Source organism: Calypte anna, chromosome 18 (assembly GCF_003957555.1).
Source record: "Calypte anna isolate BGI_N300 chromosome 18, bCalAnn1_v1.p, whole genome shotgun sequence".
Lineage (NCBI taxonomy): Eukaryota > Metazoa > Chordata > Aves > Apodiformes > Trochilidae > Calypte > Calypte anna.
The window spans coordinates 5,167,016-5,192,597 of record NC_044263.1 but is presented as its reverse complement, the minus strand read 5'-3'; the positions used below and the strand labels follow the sequence as shown (position 1 = coordinate 5,192,597).

Below are 25,582 nucleotides of genomic sequence, written 5' to 3'. Positions count from 1 at the left end.
CCCTGAACCATCACAGCTCAGCAGGTCAGATATGTCTGGCACGGGAGCTTAGGGCAATGTGGTACAGAGCAGTGCTGCATACAGGTGAACTGTTGACCAGATAGAGTTGCTGCCAGGTGATTAAAGCTCCTGACAATTTCATTGTAGTGGAAGAAACAAATCTGCCATCTAAGAGTAGCAGTTCATATACAGGTAATGTTTCAGCACTAAGGAGGAGACAAATACACTGACCATGATAGTAGGGGCACCCTGACTCTGTCAAGGAGTACAAGTGCACTGGATGAAGAAAAGTTTTTAAAAATGGGAGTCTAACACAGAACCAAGGTGAAACCTCCAAAGGTGTAGTGGTAGGAACAAGTGTCTGCTGGTTTTAACTTTGTAGTGTAAAACAGAGAGAGGTGATGCCCATCACTCTTTTCCAGACAAGAATGACAGAACATCTTGAGTTTCTCCTCTCTCATCCATGTTGCTGACAGCAGAAGCAGACTAGACTGCTTCCTGAGCACTGATGTGGCTGTGTCCTGGAGCCAAATAAGTTGGGATCCTTTCCTAGGCACAGAGACATGAAGCAGTCAGCTGGAACTTCCCAACAGTGTGAGCATTCTATTTGGCCCAGCATCTTGTGCTATGTACAAATTAATTCATATTCTGGAATGTGCAGTGGGATGTCTGCACAAAGGTATCACATTCACTCTCTTGCCCTTTCTGTGCTGCTGGTTGTCTCCTCAACCTTCTTCACCAGTGGTTGTCTCAATACCCGAGATCCTGCAGTTTCAATAGTACCACACATCAACACAATGTAGCTGAACACCTACTTCTCTTTGGGAAAGACCAAGCAGAATTATGGTGCCCATTGCTACTGGGAAGATAAGCTTCAAGAAGCTACTCAGACTTTGCTGCTAATATTACAGACCATTTGATAACTATTTCCAACATAACAAGTAAATGAAACACCTAAGTTAAAATCCTCACCTGCTCAGAGCTGCAGCACTGATTGCTCATAAATGGGCCAATTTTCTGAAGTGAAGTTTGGCTACAAGGAGTTTAGAAACACTTGAAAATTAATACATACAGCTGGCTGTGAGTTCACAGGCTAGACCAGTCTTGTTCTCCCATGCAGTGATACAGCAGTGAAACTCAGCATAAACACTGTAATTTTTGTTCACGTTTACATGTTTGATGTAGTAGTCAAACGATGTAAACTTAGTTCTACATACAGTGGTTTATTCTTAGCTTCATTTAACAAGGTCAGAATATCAGCTTTCAAGCAGCAGGTATGGAGGAAGCCTGTCAAACACCTGATCTGAAGGTCAGGACAAAATTGTTCAAACATGATCATAACAACAGTAACACTTGAACCCACAGTTTTGACTATGCTTAACTTAGAATGAAAATTACTGTCATGTGAACATCAACATTTGGACCATGAAGTTTCAGATATCTACTTTATTGAAACTGGTACAGCAGCAGAGTGAGAAAGAATGCTGATACCCATACACAAATGGAAGTTTTACAGCTCTAGCTGCTATAAATCTACAGCTTGTACGATACTTTGTGTAAGTTCTGGTTATCCAGAGGAAGTTCATGATTCACTTCTTAACACCACCTGAAAGGAGAGGCTTTCTTTAGTCTACACATGTCAAGATGAGTCTTTTGGTCCCTAAAATCATCACTGTCCAGCTAGGATGTGCAAGTGGAGCCCAAATCAATGCATCAGTGTCTAACCCTTAAGACTATAAAATGCCATGCTGTAGGACAGATGAACCAAAACTGAGAAATGTATTTGTTGGCTTTTTTAAAGTGCCACTTTACCATTGCAGTGGTGAATTTACCCACACCTCCATCCTCTGGGACAAAGGGCATCCCAGCATTTACAGAAGTGAAGGTAAAGCTTGGAAGGGAGTAGAAGGATGTATCAGTCCATTGTATCTATTAAAAGGTTTAGTCATTTCAATGCTTAATTTTTAGGCCTCCAAAAATTCATGGCAAGTGCCCACAGTCCATATACACCACACAGTATCAGGCACCTCAAAGCAGGATCTAAACCTACAACATATTGCTGAGAGAGTTGCCCATAGTCAGCATGTTCAACTTGCCTTTACCTGGAGATACCCAGTCAAAGATATCTGAAATCTTGCCCCTGTCTAGGCTTTCAATTCAATTGAAGCAGCAGCATTCCTGCTATAAGGTTCTCCCATGTCTTGATACACCACTCAGGAACCCAGACTCAGCCTTCCCTATGATTCCTCTGGGGTCTTGGCAAGGCACTCTGACAAGGACTGAGAAGTCAAAGCCTTTTACTGGAGTGTGGCATTAAAGTGACTCACTCAAAGTTGCACACCAACCTGTGGCAGCACAAACATTGTCTGTTAAATCTCAGGCCAGAGCCTTCATGAGGTAGCATGTCCTCCATAGCATTAGTTCTAGACTTAAAATGCTGTACGAGTAAGAGGATGCTGTGGGTAAGCAGAAGGCAGCCTGGAGCCAAGGTTCTCAATTCCTTGGACATGTGCACTAGAACTAGTAATCTTTCCAAAATGTGGACTGAGGGCATTACCTCCAACTGCAAACAGATCTAGACTAGTGCAGTCAGAAGGTGTCACACTAGGAAAAATAGACTCTAGATCTTGTACCAAACAGTCTTGAGTTGGAGACAGCTACCTGGAAACCTCAACTAAGGACACAGTACTGCTGTGTATTTATCTTTCAGAACATTAATTCTTCCTAAGGCTCACAGGAAGGTTATTTTAGGAATGTTCAGAGTTAGGCTGGCTCTTATTTTCTTTCACTGTCTGAGGCTGTTTCTTAAATCTGAAACTAAAGTGATGAAACTAGCCAGAAGGCTCATGCTTGGCACCAGAGCCTGAAAAGCCAGAGTCACAGTATCACAGAATGGTTTGAATTGGAAGGAATCTTCAAAGATCATCTAGTTCCAAACCTGCTGATAGAGAGAGGGACATCTTTCACTAGATCAGGTTGCTCAAAACCCAGCTGAACCTGGGCTTGAACACTTCAGGTGATAAAGTACCCAAAACTCTGGACAACCCTCTTCATCATAAAAAATTTCTTCCTTATGTCAAACCTAAACCTACCCTCTTTCATTTTAAAGCCATTGCCCCTTGTCCTATCACACAAAGCCCTTGTAAAAATTCCTTGTCTCTTTTATAAACTTCCTTATATATTGAAAGGCCAGAATAAGGTCTTATTAGTGCCTTCTGTTTTTCAGTTTGAACAACCCTCGCTTTCTCAGCCTATCTTTGCAGTCCCTTCCTTTCACAACTGCCCTTTCTGAATGATGGAGTAAAAACTGCACACATACATTCTGCAATAAAGGCTTACCTTTGTGGAAAGGGATTTCTTGGGCTTTAGCTATGAGCTTGTTTACTTGACTTTCAGCAATATCTGCCCTTTCCTCAGCCTCTTCTAGCTTATGCTGAGCTTTTCTGAATTTGGAGAGATTGGTACTGGCTTGTTCATCCTGAAACATCAAAACAAAAGAAACTAAAAACCATGAGACAACATGTTGGAGTACAGAGCAAACTTTTAAATTAACAGTCCTAGAAAATGGTAAACAAGTATAAGCTTCAGTTTACTGACTCACAGCTTCCTCAGCTTGTCTTTTGTAAGATTTGATTTTCATCTGCAGTTTATCTACCAGATCTTGTAACCTCATCATATTCTTCCTGTGTTCTTCATTCTGTGGAAAGTGAATGTGCAATTATACATGCTTGGGAGAAAAAAACTACAGCAGAATTACTTTTTATATATACCCACCTGGAAAGTTAGCTCTTTGATACGCCGTTCATATTTGTGGATGTTTTTGATAGCTTCTGCTGACTGTTTATGTTCTTCTTCTAGTACAACTTCTAACTCTCGGATCTGGTGAATCAATCAACAATTGGCTTGTGCCCTCACACAAGACTCAGAGAACAAAGGTATTTTGGACACCCATGTTCAGTGCTAATACCCACCCTGGCCTCCAGCTTCTGGATTTGCTTCTTGCCTCCCTTCAGAGCCAACTGCTCAGCCTCATCCAGACGAAGCTGCAGATCCTTCACTGTCTGGTCCAGGTTCTTCTTCATCCTCTCCAGGTGGGCACTGGTATCCTGCTCCTTCTTCAGCTCTTCTGCCATCATGGCTGCCTTGGAACAGACAATGACACAAGAAACTGGAAGAACATCAAAGACCAGTATATGCTGTATTATTCCTTCTTCCTGCTCACTGTTCCTGCCATTGCGTTTCCTGCTTCATTTTTTTCAGTGACATGGTAGTGACAGAAACATTTTAGCAAACAAGAGGAAAAAAGGATGGGAGATTTTTATCTGCCTTGATGCAGATGCAGCACTTGGAATGACAGAAAAGGTAAATGCCCTGTCCTACTGAATGATCATTACTGTGACCCCTCTTGACACCCAGGTGCAAATAATGGAAAATTCAATCTTTTTTTGTGCAGCAAAATAAGTCTAAATTGAAAAATGTGACAAAATAATTACATTAGAAATTTTACATTCGTGTGTGTGTGTATTTAAATTGTAAGGCTCTATTCCTGTTCTATTCACACATTAAAGTTATCTATTTTACTTCTTTTATTCTTTTCCAGAGAAGCTAGAGACATTTTTGTTCTATTTTAACTTCAAAAAATGTTATTAACTGTTAAGATTTTGTTTTGATCCTATGCATCAAAAGTCATTAGCAGGTTGGGTTCAACCAGCCCTATTGCCCAGTTGAGCTTCACTAGACTTGCATATGAGGATATAGCACTGATTTTGAATGGTAGTTCATAATTCTCATTTGAAGAGTTCCTAAATAGGATTTGGAAAAGATAAATATTTAAATACATTAAACACTTTCCTGGTTTCAATACTGCAATATTTTTTTTCTGGTGTACATTTTTATGCAGCACTGGAGAAAGTTATTTGGTTCAGACTGACTCAATGTGGACTTAGTTCCTGATGATGACAGCAGCCCCAATAACTCATCTGTCTGTAGAACAAGTTCCCTGTGTCCTCTGACACAGTCTCTTCAAGCAGGCCCGCAGACTGGTCTGTTGTCCAACTTGCAACAAGAGGATTTACATTAACAGCTAGTACAGTGCTCTTGGGAAGCCCTGAAAATTCAAAGAGAAAAGCACAGTAACATCCTCACATCTGTGGTTGCCTTCTTTGCTCTTTCTTCAGCACTTTTTGATGCATTGGTAGTATCTTCCATCTCAGTCTGGATTTGAGCCATATCAGCGTCAAGCTTCTTGTTTGTATTAAAAAGGCTGGTGTTCTGCAAAGGAGGAAAGAGAGGTTTTGAGCTGCTCTATTTGTGCTCATTACACAGAGACCATGAATTACTATTTGTTCTTACTCTGTGAATCTCTGTATCCCAAAGCAAACTACCTGGGTATGGAGGAGCTGCACACGTTCAGTGGCATCCAGAAGCTCCTGCTCAGCCAATTTCCTTGACCGCTCTGTCTGCTCCAGGGCTGCCCGTAGCTCCTCAACTTCAGCCTGCAGCAGGTTTGCTCTGCGCTCCACCATGGTCACCTGCTCCTTCAGGTCCTCCTGTGTCCTTAGAGCATCATCCAAGTGCAGCTGCTTGTCCTAAACATGAAGAGCCAGTTTTGTCCTAATGAATTTCTCAGATACTGTGCTTAAATCTAAATCAACCCAAAAGGTGAATCAAGACCTTGAGAACTCCCTGTATGTTGTGCAGGTGTTTCTGTGCCTCAGCAGCCTGGCAGTTGGCATGGCTCAGCTGGATCTCCATTTCATTCAGGTCTCCCTCCATTTTCTTCTTCAGCCTTAAGGATTCATTCCTGCTCCTGATCTCAGCATCCAGAACACTCTGCATCATCTCCACAGTCCTTTGATGGCTCTTTTTTAACTGGATGATCTCCTCATCCTTCTCAGTAATCTTTCTGTTGATTTCTGATTTAATCTGACTCATTTCTAAGTTGACACCAAGGATTTTGGCCTCTTCATGCTCAAGAGCTGCCTTTCAAAGAAAAGGGGAAAAATGAAGGGAGAAAGTAATTACTGTGATGTTAGTGACTTCACACAGATTCCCATGGTTTGTGGCAGTTAACTTTGCATGCAGCCACTGCCCAGGAGAGAGAATAGAGCTTTTTCCAATAGTATTTAAATTAACTCACCTCTGCCTCTTCCAAAGCTGTCCTCAGCTCAGATTTTTCTACTTCTACTTGCTTTTTGGCTTTGTCAAGGTCTCTGATCATTTTGCCATTTTCAGTAATTTGTTCAGTCAGATCTGTTTTTTCCTCTAAGATAAGAATGACATCAGTCTAAGCCTGTGATCAACACCTCTTTTGCATACCTACATATGTGTATAAACATCCCTACATGTGTTCATGATCATCTATGTTTGTACTGAGAAAAACAGATACATCCAACTCATATAGTGTGCCATAATATGGTTTCATAGTCCTCCTTACAGAGATCCTGGAAGACACCAGCATGGGTTTATGCCTCTGGAGAAGCCATCAGCATAACTCTACAGGTCTTGTCATTGTTTCTTCACAGTGTATCTATCTGTAAAATTCCCTTTCACAAGCTGCACACCCTCTTGAGGGCACCACCTTCACCTGGTAGTGCCACGTAAATGCCCTTGATCTTACATCCCTGCAGCAGATAGTGGAGAGCTAGCGCATTTGATTTATTAGCTTAGGCACCTTACAAACTTGCCTGACACCTTTTGGTGAGATAGTTATATTCTCCATTAAAAAGGAGAAAAAAGCAATGACACAGTCCTGCAATTAGGCGTATGTCGAACAAACACCAGCATGCCTGTAGAACATGCCTTGTAGTGGTGGCACTGAACAGCTAATGGCAAACCAGAGCCAAACACTTACGCTTCAGTGTCTTGTTTTCCTGTTTAATTGCTTCAAGTTTATCTAAGGTTTCCTCATAGGCACTTTTTACTTTGAAAATCTCTGTGTTCAGTGAGCTCAATTCCTTAGAGAGCGCTTCCCGCTCCAGCTGTTTCTCCACATACTTTCCCTTCCATTCTGCCACAACCTAAAAAGACATCATGTTTAATTTCCTACAAGTACCAAAAATGATATTTTCTTTGTGGCTACTTTCTGTACTAGACAAATACTGCAGTCTCTGAAATCAAGACAAATTCCTATTGCCATGTTTTAGAGTAGCTTATAAATGTTAATTTCACTTGATTTCAGTATTGACTTCAGCATGAAATATTAGTTTGGCCTTCTAGAAAGGTTAGGCTTAAAAGAAGCTGTGCTCACTTATCACCTTATCAAAGTTCTGCTGTTTCTTGTCAAGGACTGCTGCCAGTGTATTTGCTTTCTCTATGTCCAATGTCAGATCTTCCACCTCCACTTGCAACTTCAACTTCATCTTCTCCAAGGATGCACACTTTGAATTCACAATCTCTGCCTGCTTCTCTGCTTCCTGGAGATGCTGAGAGAGTTTTTTCCTGAAGGAATACAAATGAAACAAGCATATGATTCAAGAAAATAATGTATCACGTACATTATTTAATAAGTAGAATAGTGCAAGCTGGGCTTTTTTAAATTAATGTATATGCAAAAAAAAAAGTGTATATGTAATAAAATAATATAGGTCAAGCTACTAAAAGTAGGTCTTTTTTCTGCACAATATAAAACGCCTGGACTGTTCATCTCATCTACTGCATACTTGGCCTCCTCCAGCTCCTCTGTGCGCTGAATAGCATCCGTCTCATATTTGGTTCTCCACTGGGCCACTTCACTGTTGGCCTTGGACAGGGCACGCTGCAGCTCCCCCTTGGCCTCCTGCTCCTCCTCGTACTGTTCCCGCAGCAAGTCACAGTCGTGGCGAGCAGACTGCAGGGCGTGGGCCATGGAGTTCTTGGCCTAAAAATTAATGATAATATCATGTCTTTACGCTAGCTGTGACCAGCAGGTGATCCCATGACCTGCACACTAAAAATATAGTTACTGCAGCTTGGGCAGAAGACAAAGGCCAGAGGTTTATAAGTGCCAAGGCAGCTATCTTCAGGTCCAACAAATGTTTCTTAGATCTAGCACTGAAAAAGATCAAGAGTGATGCCCTCATCTTGGCATACGCTGCAGCTTTTCTATCCTGGGGCTAGAGAAGCAAAAGAAATCATGTAGACCATACCTTCAAAGGTAAAAAAATATGCAAAAAAATTAACCAAAAGTGAAGCCACTTTTTTTAGCATATCAGATACTTACCTTAGCAAAACACTCAGTGCTCCCTGAACACACTCTGCACAGTAATTTTATTGTGTTAGACTGTGAGCAACAATAATTACCATTTTTTAAAAGTGGTTTTGAATAGAACTGAGGCTCTGATACATTTTGAAGCCCTAGAATGTGATCACATACCTTGATCTCTTCCTCTAGCTGACTTTTAAATTCTTCTATTTGCTGTGTAATTGCCTGCTTGCTTCTGGACAGCTGCAATGTTATGGTTTCTTTTTCTCTGAGATGACGACTTAGTTCACCTGTGACAAGAGAATGTTTCAAGTACTGGCCAGCTTAAGCATCCTGAAAACATTAATGTATAAATAATAGTCACTAACAGACAAGAGGAATCATACAATGTCATCCATCAGTTGTTACCCTTATATACATTCTTACACCATTCTTGTTCTACAATTCTCATTGCATATATTTTTTCAAAATATCATCTTTAGAGTAACGCAGGGTTTAGTAAGGAAATTATGAAACAGATAGAGCCTCCTCCAACATCAATCTATTCTATCTCCTCTGATGTTACTTGCATTCTTCCTTAATCACAAGTTTGACTGTTCATTCAGCATGCCATGCTTAACACACAATTCTGTCAGCCTTAACCACTTGGTTGGTCCTGCTTGGCCCATGTAGGGAATTTCCCTTTTTCCCCCCCTCTTCTTTCTTTTCTCCTAAACCAAATTCATAATACTTAGTAATGTTCTGTACCATCTTCACAACTGACTCCAGGTGAGTTTCAGTACTTTTTTCCAGCCTTCATATATATTTTTCCCACACACTATAGTTTGCAATATATATATATGCAAAGTTTGCAATACATAGTGCAGTGTGTTTGAGCACCCAGTGCTAACAGGAACCTTATTCACTGTTGCTGATGCCAAAGGATCAGAGTTACCTGTGCTCCACCAGGATTGGGTGGCTGTCATGTGGTATTTTGTCCTACCCATAACTGAGTGATTCACCAGCATCTCTCAGCTTATGGACCAATGTCAGTGCTGCCAGGGCTGGTTTTGCCATGACCAATCCGATGGGCAATTTGACTTAAGGCCATCATCATCATCATCATCCTTTGGTGCAAGATGCTTAACCTGGCTACAAGCTGGTGTAGCACAAAGGTTAATCAATTTACATATTTCATTCCTACTTTCATAAACGCTTAAAGCAGATTCTAAAAATGCCCCATGTCTGAGGGTCTCTCTGCTAGTGAGGAGAAAACAATATCCCATCAGCACACCTTTGTGCCTTACTTACCAGACTCTGTCTGGAGCTGGGATTTTTGTATAATTATCTCATTCATATTTCTCTGTTTTTCCTCAAATTTGGCTTTCATCTCTCTCACCTGGTCTTGCAGGGTGTGGTAAACTTTTTCCAGAATAGCCTGAAAGGGAGTAACAAATTGGAATCTGGGTATGCATCTTTGAATTGCATTGAATTCCCACCAGACAGAAATATTGCCAATTCAAGTATTTCACTTATGAAGAAACACCTTGGACTTGGTAATCGTCTCTGTTCTACGGGCCAGGTCATCAATCTCCATCTTCAGCTCACTCTTCTCCTTCTCCAGCTTCTGCTTCACCCGTTGCAGGTTGTCAATCTGCTCCCCAAGCTCAGCCGTGCTGTCTGCGTGCTTCTTCCGCAGGGCGGCAGCCGTGGCTTCGTGCTGCAGCGTGGCCTCTTCCAGGTCACGGCGCATCTTCTGAAATTCTGCCTCACGCTTCTTGTTCATCTCAATCTGAGCTGAGGTGGCTCCTCCTGCTTCTTCAAGTCTTCCCCTGATTTCCTCGAGTTCAGCAGCCAACTCGTCACAGTGCTTCTCTGCTTTTGCCCTTGTAGCTTTCTCATTCATGGTCTCCTCTTCCAGCTCCGTTACACATGCCTGTATGTTGAGGAAACAGCACATAAGGAATTAATAAGGGAAAAGAAAAACCAATGCTTAGGTTAAAGTGTATTTGCCATAGTACCCAAGCTCATTTTTCAAAGACTATAAGCAAAATATCCCTTTGCATTTTACTCTTTTGCTATTGTAGGTGAAGGCTTAGCAGCAGGAAATAACCCATGAATCAGCTCCTGCTAACTTTAGATCACAGCTTTTGTATGGAGAACATTATTACAAAATTTATCAGGGAAACCACTGTGACCAAATCAGAGATTTCATCAGTTACCAAATGTGAACAAGCATTATTTATGCTGCTACACTTTAAACAAGCAAACAGTAATGATGAAGTGGTTATGTGAAGTCTCTTGCCTGCAATTCTCTGATCTTCTTCTGCAACTCAGTAACAGAATTCTGTTGTTCCTCAATTAGATTTTGCATCTTGTTAAATTCGTAGTCTTTCCTGTGAAGAAAATGTTCTTTTAATAATAAAAAAATATCCTGTTTAAAAGGAAACTAAATTTCTCAGTATGTTTTTTCCCATACTTCCTTAATTTTTCATCTAAATGTTGTTTATCATTCTCTAGAGCCACAATGGTTTCCTGGGCAAGTTTGAAGTCTCCTTCCAGCTTTCTGTTTGCTCTTTCAAGATCCATACAAACTTTTCTTTCCTGTTCTAAAGATTCTTCAACCTGTAACATAAACACATATAAAGATGACTGGTGGAACAAGTGAAGAATATGTCCCTTCATCTTGCACTGAAGGTGCTCACATGGTTCACTTGTTGCTCCAACTTGATTCTGGCTTTGGTGAGGGCATTAACTTTTTCCTCCTCAAGCTGCAGTTCATCCAGTGCCTGCTGGTGGGCTTCTTTGAGGGCCTTCTGCTCCTTGACTAACTTCATAGTAGACTCATCCAAACTTGTCATTTCTTCAGTTAGATTTTTAACCTATTGTAAGGCAAAATACTTAAAGGTCACTAATAATTCTGGCTTTTATATAGGCTACTGATTACGCAAAGGCAAACAACACATGGGCAGACTAATTCCATTATATGGTCAAACTATATAATCTCCCTGCTTATGTATCAACCCTACTGAAGTCACAAAACAATTCTGAGCTTTCTTTTCAATGCTTTGTTGTACTCTTATGCATTGATTTTCCTGCACAAGTGACTGAGTTTAATTAACTTGATTTCCCTGTACAACACTGTGTTATTGTTCAAGTGGACTATACCTGTACATCCAGAGCAACTATTATTAAACAGGCAGAAATAAAAAGTACCTTGTTTTCTGTGGCATGCTTCTCCTTTTCAGCCTTGGCCAATGTTATCTCAAGTTCATCAATATCATTCTTTAGCTCAGAGCATTCATCCTCCAGTTTCCTCTTGCTGACTGTCAGATCAGCATTTATCTCCTCTTCATACTCCAGTTTTTCCATTGCCTCCTTTATTCTTGCTTCCAGCTGAAATTTTGCTTTGATCAGCTGGCCACATCCTTCTTCAGCATCAGCCAAATTTTCATTTTCCTTTTTATAGAAAAAAAAAAAAGTTTTCATTGTCACACACTGGAACTGGCACATGCAGAAATCACCTGCTCATTCAGCAACTGAAACATGAAATAACAGAATTTCCATTCAGCCCCTTCCTGAACACTCCGAGAAAACTGAGTCAAAAATGGATTTGAATTACATACACTCTGTACTCGCAGCTGCAAGTCCTTTTTCTCTTGCACCAGAGTCACCATTCTTTCTTCCAGCTCTTTCCTCTTCCTTTCTGATTTAGTCAGTTCTTCTTTTGTTCTCTCAAACTCTTCCTTCATCATGGCCATTACTTTCTCACTTACCACACTTTTTAAGAGTGGTTTTATCTTGAAGTACAGCTTCATCCAGGGCCAATGCTTGACTTTCATGAATGCACGGATGTTGTACTGGATGCAGAAGATGGATTCCCTGAAACCAAAGTGATTCATCAGTACTGTGAAAAAAAGCACAGCTTTGAGAAACCAGACCTCAGAAAAGACACACACCTTCGGTCTAACATTCTCTGCAGTTCAATTCTCCTGAGGTATCCCCTGCACAAGGCCTGTGTCCGTGTGAGCATTCTTCCTAAACAATCATCTCGCATCTCTTCCAGGACACCCAGCAAACCTGCCTTGAAGAACACCTGCAATGAAAGAACAGAGATCAGTCATTGCTGGGCTTATATTTTAATGTAAGGAATGATTTCTCATGGTATGACAAACTAAATTCTTACCTTAGTGTGTCCAAATTTGTACTGCGTGTGATCTATCTCAATGGAAGACAGCAACTTTTCACACGCCTTCTTGCTGTCAATAAACTGTCCTTCTGGGATAACACCAGCATTCAAAAGGAGGTATCTGACAAAAGAAAGGAAAAAAACGTTACTTTTGGTGTCACTTTAGTGTACAGAATGCCACAAGAACAGCTGTCACTTTGCAGATACAAAGGCTGAGTCTGACTTACACCTCCAGCCTTAAATATCAAACCAGTAAGAAGCAGGTCAGCTTGCAAAATTCTAGCAGGTGTTACAGCGCTTCCTGAGACTGAGGGCATGGATGGTCTGTTGCCTGGACTTAAACTCTGCTCATCTGTGCCACAATCATTTACACTGATCCAGGGGGACAGCTCACTTACACCCTGAGACAACCCCAGGTAAGTCATTCACTCTCACTGTCGAAAAGGTATACTTCATATACTTGAATCTCTCCTATGAGGACAGACAGAGAGTTGGGGTTAATCAGTCTGGAAAGGAAAAGGCTCCAAGAAGACCTTATTGTGATCTTCCAGTATCTGAAGGGGGCTACAAGAAAGCTGGGGAGGGACTTTTTAGGATGTCAGGGAGTGATAGGACTGGGGGAATGGATTCAAACTAGAGGAGGGGAGATTTAGATTGAGTGTTAGGAAGAAGTTCTTCCTCATGGGGGTGGTGAGATCCTGTTCCATCTTGTGAGTGTGCTGTACTTTGTTCTTAGAGACCTGACCATACATTTGTCTTTGTTCAAATACAACAGCTTATCCTGGTTGTGTTGCCCTAAATTTAGCAACCCCTCATTAAATGTGTTAATTCCATGGCACTTCCTGAATTATAATTCTTCAGATGGTTATTTTTAGTCTATATATAAATATAGGCAAGATGCTGTGAAAATGTGAGTATTTAGAAACGTTAGTCCTGTAAAAGATGAGAGTGTCACATTGAACTAGTTTACATGTCCTGCTAAAGTCTGGTTTGTTAATGTAGTTCATGAAGAAGTGTCATCAGGTTTAATAAAATCTCCTTTCAGTAAAACTATTCTGGTTAGAATCATTTCAACAACATTCTTCACACTTATACTAGATAGTGATTAAATACAGGATGTGGTATAAACCACACTCCATATTTTTGCTGAAAGATGCTTGTGTAAAATTTGAAAATTTAAGCAAAGAATCCCCAAGTATTCAGCTGAGTGTGAATGAAGTGAAAATAGGCTTTGGCATACAGTATTCAGAAAGGCATTTGGATGGGCACTGCTCACACAGACCCTTCTACCTGATATGTGTTCATACTTTACATAGCTGTTAAATGTTGATATAATCTTTTCCTAACAACTTGTTGACTTGTTTAGCAGGGCTCTTCTCTCTAATGAACTTGGCTCAGTATAAACACAAGAATGTTATTACAGACCTTTGTTTAAAATCCCCATATAATATCTTGTTAGGAAATCCTTTCCTGCAGATTCGAATGCCCTCCAGAACACCATTACATCTCAGCTGGTGCAGAACAAGCTTGTGATCCATCAGACCTATGACAGAGCAACATGGGGAAATACTTATTTCTCAAGAATTAGTGAATTAGTTTTTCTGACAACTTCTACTCTGTATTTTATGAATTACCTGGGGTCTTAGTTTCATTGGGAACGATACAACGCACAAAATGAGGATGCGTTGTTCGCAAGTTGGACATCAGCTTATTTAGATTTTCCTGTAAAAACATAGATCATTTATTACCTCTATACTACTTCAAGTCATAATGCAAATATTCTCAGTTTGATTTGACTCTGATGGAAAATAAAATTTTCATGACATCAACAGTTATCTGCTCTTCAGGATAGCTTTTGTTATCATCTCATACTCTGAGTATGGCCCACATCACAGCCAGGTAGATGTTGCACTCATGTTGCCAGGAAGGGCTGAGCCTGTTCCTGGATGGCCCCTGGATATGGATGTACCACAGGAGCATTAATGAGATGCAAAAGGTATTTTGTGGTGCCCATACTGACTGCCCCTCAGCACCCTGTAGCTTTTGGATACAACTTGATCAAAGCACATGACTTTTCCTCTCAACCACTGGACCTCACCAGCAAAGTAAAATTCAAATTAGCCTTCACCAAAAGCCAAAGGCAACTTTCCACAGTATCATATAGCAATAGAGAAAGTGGGAATGATGACCTAGTGCACACAGAGATGACTTCTCAGTATTTTCTGTAGCTGACTCATGCTGTGCCAGAGAACAAACCTACCCGAAAGAGTACAGAGACAGTTTGGAAGGAAGAGCCCTTTTTCTTGGTTCCTCTCTTCTTAATACCACCACCCGCATCTGGAAAATGAGATGACAGTCTAATAAATAGAGCATGAATACTGTCTCAACTCTAATTCAAGTCAGGTGATTACAATTGGAGACACCAGACAGGAGACAATCCTCTGAGATTACCTTCATCCATGAAAGCAAACGTGGCATAAAGATTGCATAAAATTTTCATAGATGATTTCTGATACAGTCCCACAACAGTTTCATTCAGAGGGTCCTTGTTCTTCTCCAGCCAGCCAGTGATGTTGTAGTCCACTGTGCCAGCATAGTGCACCAGGGAGAAGTGGGCCTCAGCCTTGCCTTTGGCAGGCTTGGGTTTCTGGAAGTTGTTGGACTTGCCCAGATGCTGGTCATAGAGCTTGTTCTTGAAAGAAGTGTCTGTTGCCTTGGGGAACATGCACTCCTCTTCCAGGATGGAGAAGATGCCCATGGGCTGGATAGAAAAAAAAGCACTTTCAAATAAGATCAATTTAAGTTATAATAATATACAATGAAAAAATTAAATTATTGGAGGCATTTTATAAAGAATTAGCTTGGATGGAAGAGGCAAGCAAGACTTTTTGTGAACAACTGGCAAGATATTCAAAAGCACCAGATTTTCATAAATAGGGTTTTGAACTTCGGAAGCTCACCTTTTATTGGCACCCCAATCCTGCTCATGTGCAGCTGGGGTCAGCCCTAATTGGGCACAGGTGGGCCTAACACAAGCTCACACCTCCCACCTCATAATTAGCAACATCTGATTTTCTCATTTCACTACACAGTAACTTTTTGGGATATGGAGCAGACTTCTTATTGAGAAGGAGCAAAAAGAAAGCAAATATGAGGCTTTCTATATTTAATTTAACTGAGATGAAAAGCTGAAGAGGAACCAATATACAGACAGAAGACAACTAGGCTAGATATGACAATGAAGTGACAGTTTACAGTGATTAGGAAGGCAGGCAGGAAGGAAGGAAAAAAAAACATCTTCTTAGAAGGTAGAATAAGTTTCCAGTCAGTGAATAATTAAGGATTATGTCTAAAGGGAGGGAGAAGATAAGGAGACATGGAGTCTTCACAGAGTGCACTGAGAGCATTCGATGCAACCACTCATGAGAACCCCTCCAGATCTGACTTGTGTAGTTACACAAGCTGTGTAAGAAACTCACCTTTTCTATAAGCTCAATGCAGGCAGCCAGGTCCATCCCAAAGTCAATGAACTCCCATTCAATTCCTTCCTTCTTGTACTCATCCTGCTCCAGCACGAACATGTGGTGGTTGAAGAACTGTTGCAGTTTCTCATTGGTGAAGTTGATGCACAGCTGCTCAAAGCTGTTGAACTAATATTTGAGTAAATGTGTTAATACTGTTAAACTGACACCAAGCAATTTATTTCATAGAAATGTCAAGGCAAGGTCAGCCAAACTATTCCTGAAGGGTTTTGATACTAGTATAAAGGATATTTCATGGGTGGTCCAGGCTTAGAGAAATGCTGTGCAGCACATGGTTGATGTAGCCTGCATTGGTGATGTTCTGGAGTCACTAAATACAGATCTGCGGGGAGGGAAACAGCAGCTTGATGGCTAGCTATGCTTCTGCCATTTATTTTCTCTTACAAAGTGGGTGTTGAATCTACAAAGGCAGAAGCAGCTTCAGAGAGATTTGGCCCATTCTTGAGGGCTACACTGAGGTGAGGTGGAGGAGAGATCAGATAAGACAGGCAACAACAACAAACTTTTTAAAGACAGATAGAAGTCTGAGAGTGCTATGTAAAACCAGACCTCAAAAATCTCAAAGCCAGCAATGTCTAAGACCCCAATAAAGTGTTGTCTTGGCAGCTTTGTATCCAGCTGTTGGTTGATGCGCATCACCATCCATAGGAAGAGTTTTTCATAGACTGATTTGGAAATGGCATTCACCGCCTGGTACACCTGCAGGGAGATGGTTCACACAGCTAGGTCAGGGCATTGCTAGTGCATCACATGAATAAAACACCCCTCCAGCATGCACAGACACTATCAGCCCACAAAGAGCACTAATAGTCGTGACCTGCCTCCACTCCTGTCTCATAGGGAAAGGACAGTCCCTGCTGCTCCCTGACACTCACCTGATCCACCGTTTGGCCCTTCACAACATATTCATTTCCCACTTTCACCCGAGGATAGCACAAAGCCTTCAGCAAGTCTGCTGAGTTCAGGCCCATCAGGTATGCTGCTTTGTCAGCTTCTGAAAAACAAGACTAAGAAGCTGAAAGACTGTCTTCTCAGCTGGGACAGACAATGTTTTGTAGCCAGCCAGAGCTCACTCTGAAACCTGGCAAAATGGTTGGCTTACCCTACCCACAAAGCTTGATTAACATTCTCATTTACTTTTCCAAACAGCCTTGTGGGGCTGGTCTTCATGACTGAGTGGCTACAGCAGCCCCAAGAGGTGTGGTAAAAACAGTGGCTGCATTGGTGATGGAATGACAGTGGTTTTCCCTTCCAACCACTTGTCCATAGTGTCATCCAAGCAGAACAAGTTTGGACGTGGTACCAGAAGCTGGCAAACACTACAGTAACATGTCCCATGCACAAGTTCTTTCAGCAGAGCCATCGGAAATAAAGTGGATACAGAAAGTGAATGCACAGGAGATGGTAAGTTGAAGGTTGAACCTCCTTTTTATGTTCATCAAGGAACAACTGCTTCTTTTCCAGAAGACTCCTTGCATTATTATTGAAAAATTGTATTAAACCAGTTGGAAATACAACTCTACAATCCATAAAGGGATTACCTTCTGTGCCATCTGGCTCTGCCTGCTCCTCACGTGGTTTCTGCTTAAACTTCATGTTCCCATAGTGCAAAATTGCCCCTGTCAATTTGTAAATTCCTGTTCTCTCATCTGGGCTGAAGCCCAAAATGTCAATGGCTGCCTGCAGAGAGGATAGATCAGCTGATTGTAATGGTGGTGATGGGCATGGTGATGGTGATAGTCTCTCCTTGCTAAAAGTACTCACATCTGTGGCAACAAGCTCTTCCTGGTCATCAATGCTGGCCACTGAAACCTCCCCTTGGCTGATGAAGGAGTAGTCATATGGGTTGGTTGTGATGAGGAGCATCTCTGAAAGGCAAAAATAGGAATGAGAGCCAGATCCTGGTAATGAAAATGGGATAATGGCTCAGCAAGGTTTCACAGGCTTTTGCCTTTTGTATTCCCAGACTCTTGGTTTACTATTAAGGAACATGACAGACAGAACAAAGCCATTCATCTGCTTTCCACTGGACAAGCAGAGAGTTCTGGTCAGGTTCTCAGTCCTACCAGTTTGATACACAGTGAACTGGGAGCTGAACATTCAGCAATGGCAGACCATGAACAAGGACCAACCAAAGAAACAGCTTTTAAGAAAGGTACCTTTAGGTAAGACTCATACATGGTTATCCTCATACATTCCATACACTAATCCAGCCCCAGTGCCCCTCTCACCCACTGGAGTTGGGTGCTCGTGCACATAAGTAACAAAAATGTGTGTATTTCTATCTAATCAAGGCCAAAATTCACAACTCATTTTCAGTCCTGAGTCCTGTGGCAGAGTAAGAGGAGAAGCATGGGTGTGCAGGTGTGCAGCGGTACTGAGCAGTGTGAAGGAAAGGAAGCCCTCCAGACATGGAAGATAAATCTGTGTCCTTGTACAGACGTGCAGACTCCTGGCTTACAGCAGTCTCTCTGGGAAGGGAAGAGGGAGGAAGTAAAGGTTGGGAGAGCATGTAGTGGGACAATGGGTGTAGGAGCTTCACTTTGGGAACTGTCCAGTGGGTAGTAGGGAAGGATGGGAAGAGCAGAAGGAGGCTGAGTGTGTCACAAAAGGCTTTGGGATAGATGCTGGGCATGGGTAGGCTACGTCATGGATATGAGAAGGGGAAAAATGGGAAAAAACTTCTAGTATATGAGGCAGAGTTCAGTTTGTAGATGAGGACATCTGACCATGCTGCACCCAGGGAATTTCTCACCTCTCTGTTGACGATCATACACAGGACCTGGGCCAGATACAATGAACTTTCCACATCAGCAAGAGCATCAGGGTGTAAGGCAGAGTAAGGCACCTCACCTCAACACAGTTTGCCTTAGAACACTCCCAGAGAAGATAAATTGGAGGCTCAGTAACCCCTAGTGCAAAACATTACACAATGATAGAAGTGCTGTGTCCAAATTTGGTCACCCAGCCACCATCACTGCTAGCATGCAGGTGACATAAATAAGCACATGGTCAGAGCCTTAGTGCTCTGCACAGCTCCAGGCATCTACTGAAAGGGAAGCTGGTGCTTGTGACACATGGTACAAGGCCAGCAGGTGCCACTGGACCCTCTGTCACTGAGCTGGGATATTTAGGAAGGAGCTTTCCACACTGGTTTCTCTGTAAAATGTCACCAGGAGATGCCTGTCCTTACCAAGCAGTTGAGGCTTCTTATTGGAAAGGATCTGGTAGAAGATGTGGTAACTTCTCTCAGCTTTCAGCTGGAAAGTGACTCTTGACTTTTCCAACAAGTCTGTAATACATATACATATATCAATTTTTCAAGCTCTTCTTCACATTACAGTAAAGCAGTAAATCCCCCTCATTTACTCACAGGTCTCAATGTCCCCAGAAGCCAGTTTTCCAGATGTACCAAAATGAATACGGATAAATTTACCCTGACAATCAGACAAAGGAAGGTGGTCAGTGCAGCATGCTCAGGGTAACATACAGTGTGGTCTTCCCTCTTGAGTCTCAGTGACAGTATCTATGAATCAATCTCGGTTATCTTAGCTATTAAGAGATAGATAAAGGGGAACAGTTTGTTACAGCAAACTGTTGAGCATGAAATAGCTGTGAACACATCAGCGTCTGACAAACAACCAAGAAATTTGTCAGCAAGAACATTACTCCTAGCCCAGTGCCTCACAAGGAACAAGCATGGAAACAGGGCCAGAAATGCAGGAAGGCAGAGAGAAACATAATGACTCACAAAGCGTGAGGAGTTGTCATTTCTCACAGTCTTGGCATTCCCAAAGGCCTCCAGAAGTGGGTTAGTGCTGATGATTTGATCCTCGAGTGTACCCTGCATAAATATTTGAATATTTATTGAAAAATATCATGGACTATGCCAAAAGAAGTGACTACACTGCAGCTCTCCTTAGTACTTGTGCAACTACGTGCCCTTCATTTCAGCTGCACAGCATTACTACAGCATCTTCTCAGCTCCAGTGCCATAAACCAGCACTGTGTCTAAATGGTAAATAATTCACTTTTTACCCCATGGCCAGAGCTCTCATCTCTCAGCCATGGGGACAGAAAAGTGAAGAAACTGGAGCTTTTATTTCTTCCTGGACATCAATCCCCCAAGACCTGATTTCTGTTCTGGCGAAGCTACAGTGACAGAGGCATCCCTGCTGGCTGATGTTTCCTGTGGTCAGCCCCTCTTCTCACTGACTTCTGAGAGTGGCTGAGACTAATAAAAGATATTTCATAATTTTAGGCAAATGTTTGTCACCAGTGCTGTCCACAGGCAAAAATTCCTAACATCCTGAACGGCCCCTCTGCCAAGCCTTTCTTCCTCACACCTTCATCCAGGTCTCCTTCTTCTTGGCCAGGTCCCCACTTGCTGCAATTGTTGCAAAGTACTGGATGACACGTTTCGTGTTCACAGTCTTCCCTGCACCAGATTCTCCACTATGGAAAGACAGAACAGAGTGAGGAATTGTCTGCCTGTGTTTGGTTGGAGACAATATTCAACATGACAGATGTACTTACGTGATTAGGATAGACTGATTCTCACGATCTGTCAAAGGGAAAAATAAGTGCAGTCAGAGAAGCTGTAGGAAAAAGTGCTGGTTCTCAGGCAACCTGTAACCTGGTGTCCACTGAGGGAAGGAAACAAAATCTCTGCAAAGAGATGTGTGAAAAGATGCACAATGTTTTTCTCCTCTTGTTTTTCCCTCTCTGTACTGCTCTTTTTCTGCTCCACCTTTGGTCCATCATGCATTCTCCTCTTTGCTTCTGTCTTTACCATTCTTTAACTTTGTTACTATTTAAAAAGAAACAGGATTTGATTCAAACTAAAACTATGTATTTTGGTGAAAATACTTCTTCCATCTCTGTTCTGAACTTACCTGTTGCTTCCTGAAGCCAAATGCTGGTGTGCTGACCAGACATTGTGGCCTATCCAATTACAACTGCTCTTTGCAGTGGTTCCTGTTATCCTACTGCTTAGATGAGAAATATAAATAATTTCATCATCACTTCAAACAACAGCAAAGCACTTCAGAAAAACCCAAAGCAAAACCAAAAAAGAAAATTAAAACAAAACAATTTCAGGAAACAGGGAAAACAGTCTGTAGCTGGTTTTGCATCACCCAGACATAAAATTGGCCCATCTAATTCCACAGTGCAATAGCTGGGAGCTCAAGGAGATAATTTGCAACATGACCCCGAACCAGGAATTGGGGTAGCACTCTAAGAGAATAACACACTTGTAACTGGTCAGAAAAGGAAATCTCACCAGTGAGCATGAACTGATAGGCATTGTCAGAGATGGAGAAGATGTGTGGAGGGGCCTCCTGGCGCTTCTTGCCTCGGTAGGCCAACACCACCTCTGGGTTGTACACAGGCAGCCACTTGTAGGGGTTGACAGTGATACAGAAGAGACCCGAGTAGGTCTGTGAGGAAAGAACAGCACAGAAGAGACACTGAATTCCATGTCCTGGCAGCTGGATTTTCTCATTTGCCATGAGAGGAAACTTACATAGATCATCCAGGAGCTGTAGCGGTCCTTGAGGTTGTAGAGGACAGCGGGTTCATGCAGGTGGATCAACATGGCCACATCCTCAATTCTGTCAAACTTAGGTGGGTTCATGGCATATACATCATCAGGTTTGACAGAAACCATCTGTAATTCAGAAAAAGAGTTAATCTTGATCCAGCAACTTTCAATGCTCCTTCTATGTGTACACTCAGAGACACAAACACAGAGAAGTGATCACATCTGTAAGACTGCTCTAATTCAGATTTTTCTTCCTGCTTAGATGTGCAAAACAAGACATGGTTATAACAGGACAGACAGTCCAGCCAGCCAGGAGCCCTACAACATTGCCAAATTTACAGGATGTGAATTTACTGTCCTGGAATTGCTACAACACAGACACAATTTTTGCTGGACCTGATCTTTCTACACATTATTGCTGCTTTGTTCTCCAGGTCACTGCTGGTTGTGGCTGTAGTCTCTGGGGACAACTGCTGGGCAGCCTTCCAGCCTTCAGGATCCACACTGCACAGTGCTGGGGAGACAGGACACCAACAGCACAAAATCTTTCAACAACAAATCCTGCCTTGGAACAGATTCTTGCCACTCCTGCCTGCTGCCATTCCTAATCCCACAAAGGCTCTACCCTGCCAAATAGCACTGTCTCCTAGGCTCACACTGTGGGCAATGATCCTGCTGCACAGCTGGAGCCTGAGGATATGGCAGGAGAGGGAAAAGATGTGCAGAAAAGCTTCTGTACACCGATGACCACACTAAACCATGAAAGAGTTTGAAAATCCTGTTGCCGTTTGTCCAGATGGCTTTTGCCATTTTTCCGTTGTTTTTAAGCTGTAATTGCTGCTCCCATGGACTGGTCCAAGCTGACTCTTCCAGTCCAAGGAGTAAACAGTGTTAGTGCCACTATAGTTGATTTGGAAAGATAGTACCCTAACTTCAAGCTCAAGTCCTGACTAGTGGAATGATCTTGGCCTTCTTTTGAGAATGGAAGAATTAAAGGCACAGATTTCAAAAGCAACTTTTGGATATGCGTCCCTACATACCTTTGTAAGGGGTTCAAACACTTGAGTAATGAGGATTCATGGGAAGTCTCAGTATAGAATAAGAGATGGTACATTAACTATCACTGACAGGACATTATCTGGGAGTCACTAGAGAGGTTTCTAAGATAATGTCAGTTCAGTGATCAGAAGAGAGGATCTAGAATACTGAGAAAAAAAGGGAAAAAAGAAGAGTGCTATGTAGGATGTGTCCATCTGTTCATTCACACTTTCATCAGTGATCACACCTCTTAGAAAGGCTACAGATGTAATAGAATTTATCTAGAAAAGAGAAATAAAGATGGTAACAGGTATGAAACAGCTTTTGTATGAGAAGAGTGTTACTTGATTTGGATTTGCGAGTGAAACAAAAATACTTCTGCTGTTTGCCCAGTCAGAATGGCAGACAAACATGGACATAACAAGGAAGGATTATTCAGTTTTTCTCCTTGTGAGAAAATAAGCAGAAATTACCAGGCTGCTTATAGAAGAAAAAGGAAGCACTGTACAACTACTCCAATTTTTAACTCTGAAAATCTTTCCCCTAGGACACTATGGAGGCAAAAAGCTTAAATGGATGTGAAAAAGACAGCCCCAGGAAAGCAGGTCCTTTTACACAGTACCTGCTGCAGCCTCTGCTTGGTCACATACCTGTGACTGCTAAAGGCTGGGGATGACCTAAGGGATGACTGATTTATTCTGTATTTCTTTCATTTCTAAAAATCTGGTAGTGCTTACTATCAAGATGTTGATTGAGGTGATTCTTTGGGCTGCTGCAGCTATTCTTACAGAAGTTATCAGGCCACAAGCTGCTAAGACATTTCAGCAGTTTTGCAAGATTAACACCTTGGAGGCCCCTCTAGGAAAGTACATCCAGTGTCACTGATAATAATTTCCCATGCAAAGAGGATTTTCAAAGTAGCTGCCTGCTCTCTTACCACTAAAGGAAGGAATTTATAAGTGGATATGAGAACGGGTTAAAAGCACAGACTTGCTAAGGCTGGCAAGACTACAACCCAACTTGTTTCAGAGCATTGTCTGACCTTCAAAACCTAAAGAATAATTATCCAATGAATAATTTCCTCCCAGCACCCAGAGCAATGCATTCCTCTGGAGCTGTACTGGTCCCAGTCAGAGAGCAGATGCTGGGCAGGAAAGATTTCTCACCTGTGCTCCTTACCCACAGCAGCAAACACCAGATCCCCAGCAGAGTTGGGAGGAGGGCCCAGAAGAATGCACTTACCCTGCCATCCTCTGTCTCCACAGTTATTTTCCCATCCTGTGCAGCCTTGATCTTCCCTTTGGTGTATTCCACCACGGGGTCAGCCACAAAGCAGTAGGTTTTGGCATCAAATGGCTGATTCTGGGCTTCTATTCTCTCCTTCTCTGATTTACGTAGGTACGGTGCAGCCTCACCAAAAATTTCCATGCCAGGGTCTCTGCTCATGGCTGAAGCTGAAAGACAGTCCCTGCTGTGGTGGTCCCCTGTAAAGTCTGCAGTGTTGAGCTCAGCAGAATGTCCACCAAACCTCCCAGGTCAGGGGCTCCAAGAGCATATATCTGAACACCCTTCCCAAACCCACATACCACAAGGGCTCAAGGGAGATATTTGCCTTTTCCAGCTGGAATGTACAAAAGCTACAAAGAAGGGCTGCCACCCTTCATGACCCCAGGGAAAGGGGATCCATGCCCAAATGAGCAGGAGGGCTTCCTGGGGACATGCAGCAAAGGGGAGGGATCTCTGAAGGATTCACAGAGTCTTTAGTAAGAATGAAGCCCTGAGGCCTGTTTTCCAACCAGTTCTCCTCTGCATTTGTGATCTCACCCACTCCCTTTAGCATGGAGCCTGTCCTAGTCTTCTGGTGGGCAGCTGTAGTGGGCAGGAATGGACAAATGCTGTGGCCCATTAGAGCAACCCATGCAGGAAGAAGAATGGGGACCTGCCCACAGTGAGCACAAGGGAAGAGGCAGTTTGGGTCAGCCTGGGCAAGCTCTTAGATTTCATGCCTTAATTCTCACCTTAACAATTAGCCAACTGGAAGAAGGAAGGAACAGGATGACCTCTCTTCTCTCTGAAAGAGAAAGAGTGAAGGTAAGACTCCAGTTAAGCTATTGCCCCTCCAAAGGTCCAATACCTCTCAATTACTGTGAGCAACCGCTCCGGTTGAGAACCAGCAAAGTAAACCCCAGGTACAGTCCTTCCTTACCCCAGGAACAGCACAGCAGACTTCCTACCACAGTGCCACAGCCCTGTGGAGCTCTAAGCATAGAGAGCAGAACCTGCAGCAGAAGGCCAGGAGCACAACCAAGGGATCAGGAGCCACCACTCAGGACTTTCACCCTCACGGTTTTTATAGGCTCAGTCCCTTCCCTTAGCTCAGCCCCCTCCCCATATTTGGAATGCATATTCCTGCTCACCACCTCATGTTCATTTTCTGCCATATACAGTATGTATAGAAAGGAGATGCTCTTTTTTCCAGATTTAGTAACTCTGGGATCTAACTGTGGTTTGTAGACTTTGTTGTGAGAACTTCCTTTACTGGGACCATGCTTTCCTTCCAGCTGCCACCAGGGCCATCACTTCACTCATACTTGCTCTCACCAATATGTCAGAGAATTAACAGTACAGAAGGGACCTACCCCACCACTCCTGCTCATGGGCTGCCAGGGCAGAGCTGCACAGTGGCAAGGGCAAAGCAGCTCCCCTTGAGGTGGAGGGCAAGGTCACAGGAAGGGAAAAAATTGCTGAGGGTCACTGTAGGATCAGTTATGATATTTCTTATGGCTTTGCATTATGCACAGGTCAAGAAGGATGAGAGAAGAAGCTGTGAATGAGTTATCTATTAAACAATGGCAAATAGGAGGCTTATCAAGAACAGCAACGCCCAAATCTAGTGTCAGGGATGATGGTTCATGAATGCCAAGCCCTGAGTAAGCTACAGAAATGTTGCTTCAAATATCACTTTGATTGCCTATGTTGCCAAAGCCTACCCTTGCTTCCAAAAGGAGCTGCAGAAGCCACGTTCCAACATGCTATCCCACCATGACCAGTGGGCAGCACATCCAGCTTCTGCTGGGTTGCTTTCTGACTCAACAATCTGCTGAGAG

At 42.5% G+C, this 25,582-nt stretch overlaps 1 protein-coding gene across 1 annotated transcript; it reads right to left on the bottom strand.

The window, feature by feature from the left end:
• Positions 1–688: 688 nt before the first annotated feature.
• On the bottom strand, positions 689–23,921 carry LOC103529209 (myosin-3). The gene is made up of 39 exons (XM_008494631.2): positions 23,718–23,921; positions 21,420–21,563; positions 21,177–21,333; positions 20,429–20,456; positions 20,239–20,347; positions 19,644–19,736; positions 19,266–19,329; positions 19,086–19,184; positions 17,657–17,760; positions 17,434–17,572; positions 16,768–16,886; positions 16,442–16,591; positions 15,830–16,000; positions 14,802–15,111; positions 14,611–14,687; positions 13,985–14,072; positions 13,776–13,893; positions 12,348–12,471; positions 12,121–12,257; positions 11,788–12,043; positions 11,378–11,620; positions 10,867–11,043; positions 10,641–10,786; positions 10,467–10,557; positions 9,708–10,097; positions 9,473–9,599; positions 8,354–8,472; positions 7,662–7,858; positions 7,257–7,440; positions 6,854–7,019; positions 6,140–6,264; positions 5,674–5,982; positions 5,385–5,588; positions 5,146–5,271; positions 3,972–4,142; positions 3,775–3,879; positions 3,602–3,697; positions 3,340–3,478; positions 689–765 (listed from the first exon to the last, which is right to left on the bottom strand). The coding sequence occupies exons 1-39, from the start codon at positions 23,919–23,921 to the stop codon at positions 689–691; spliced, it is 5,883 nt and encodes a 1,960-aa protein (XP_008492853.2).
• Positions 23,922–25,582: the final 1,661 nt, after the last annotated feature.

Excerpts from the sequence above, each read along its gene's own strand:
- LOC103529209 (XM_008494631.2), bottom strand. The coding sequence starts at position 23,921 with ATGAGCAGAGACCCTGGCATGGAAATTTTTGGTGAGGCTGCACCGTAC. Across the intron at positions 21,334-21,419 it reads ACAGCTCCTGGATGATCTAT|ACCTACTCGGGTCTCTTCTG; the intron begins GTAAGTTTCCTC and ends CTTTCCTCACAG. Across the intron at positions 7,441-7,661 it reads GAGGAGCTGGAGGAGGCCAA|GAAAAAACTCTCTCAGCATC; the intron begins GTATGCAGTAGA and ends GTATTCCTTCAG.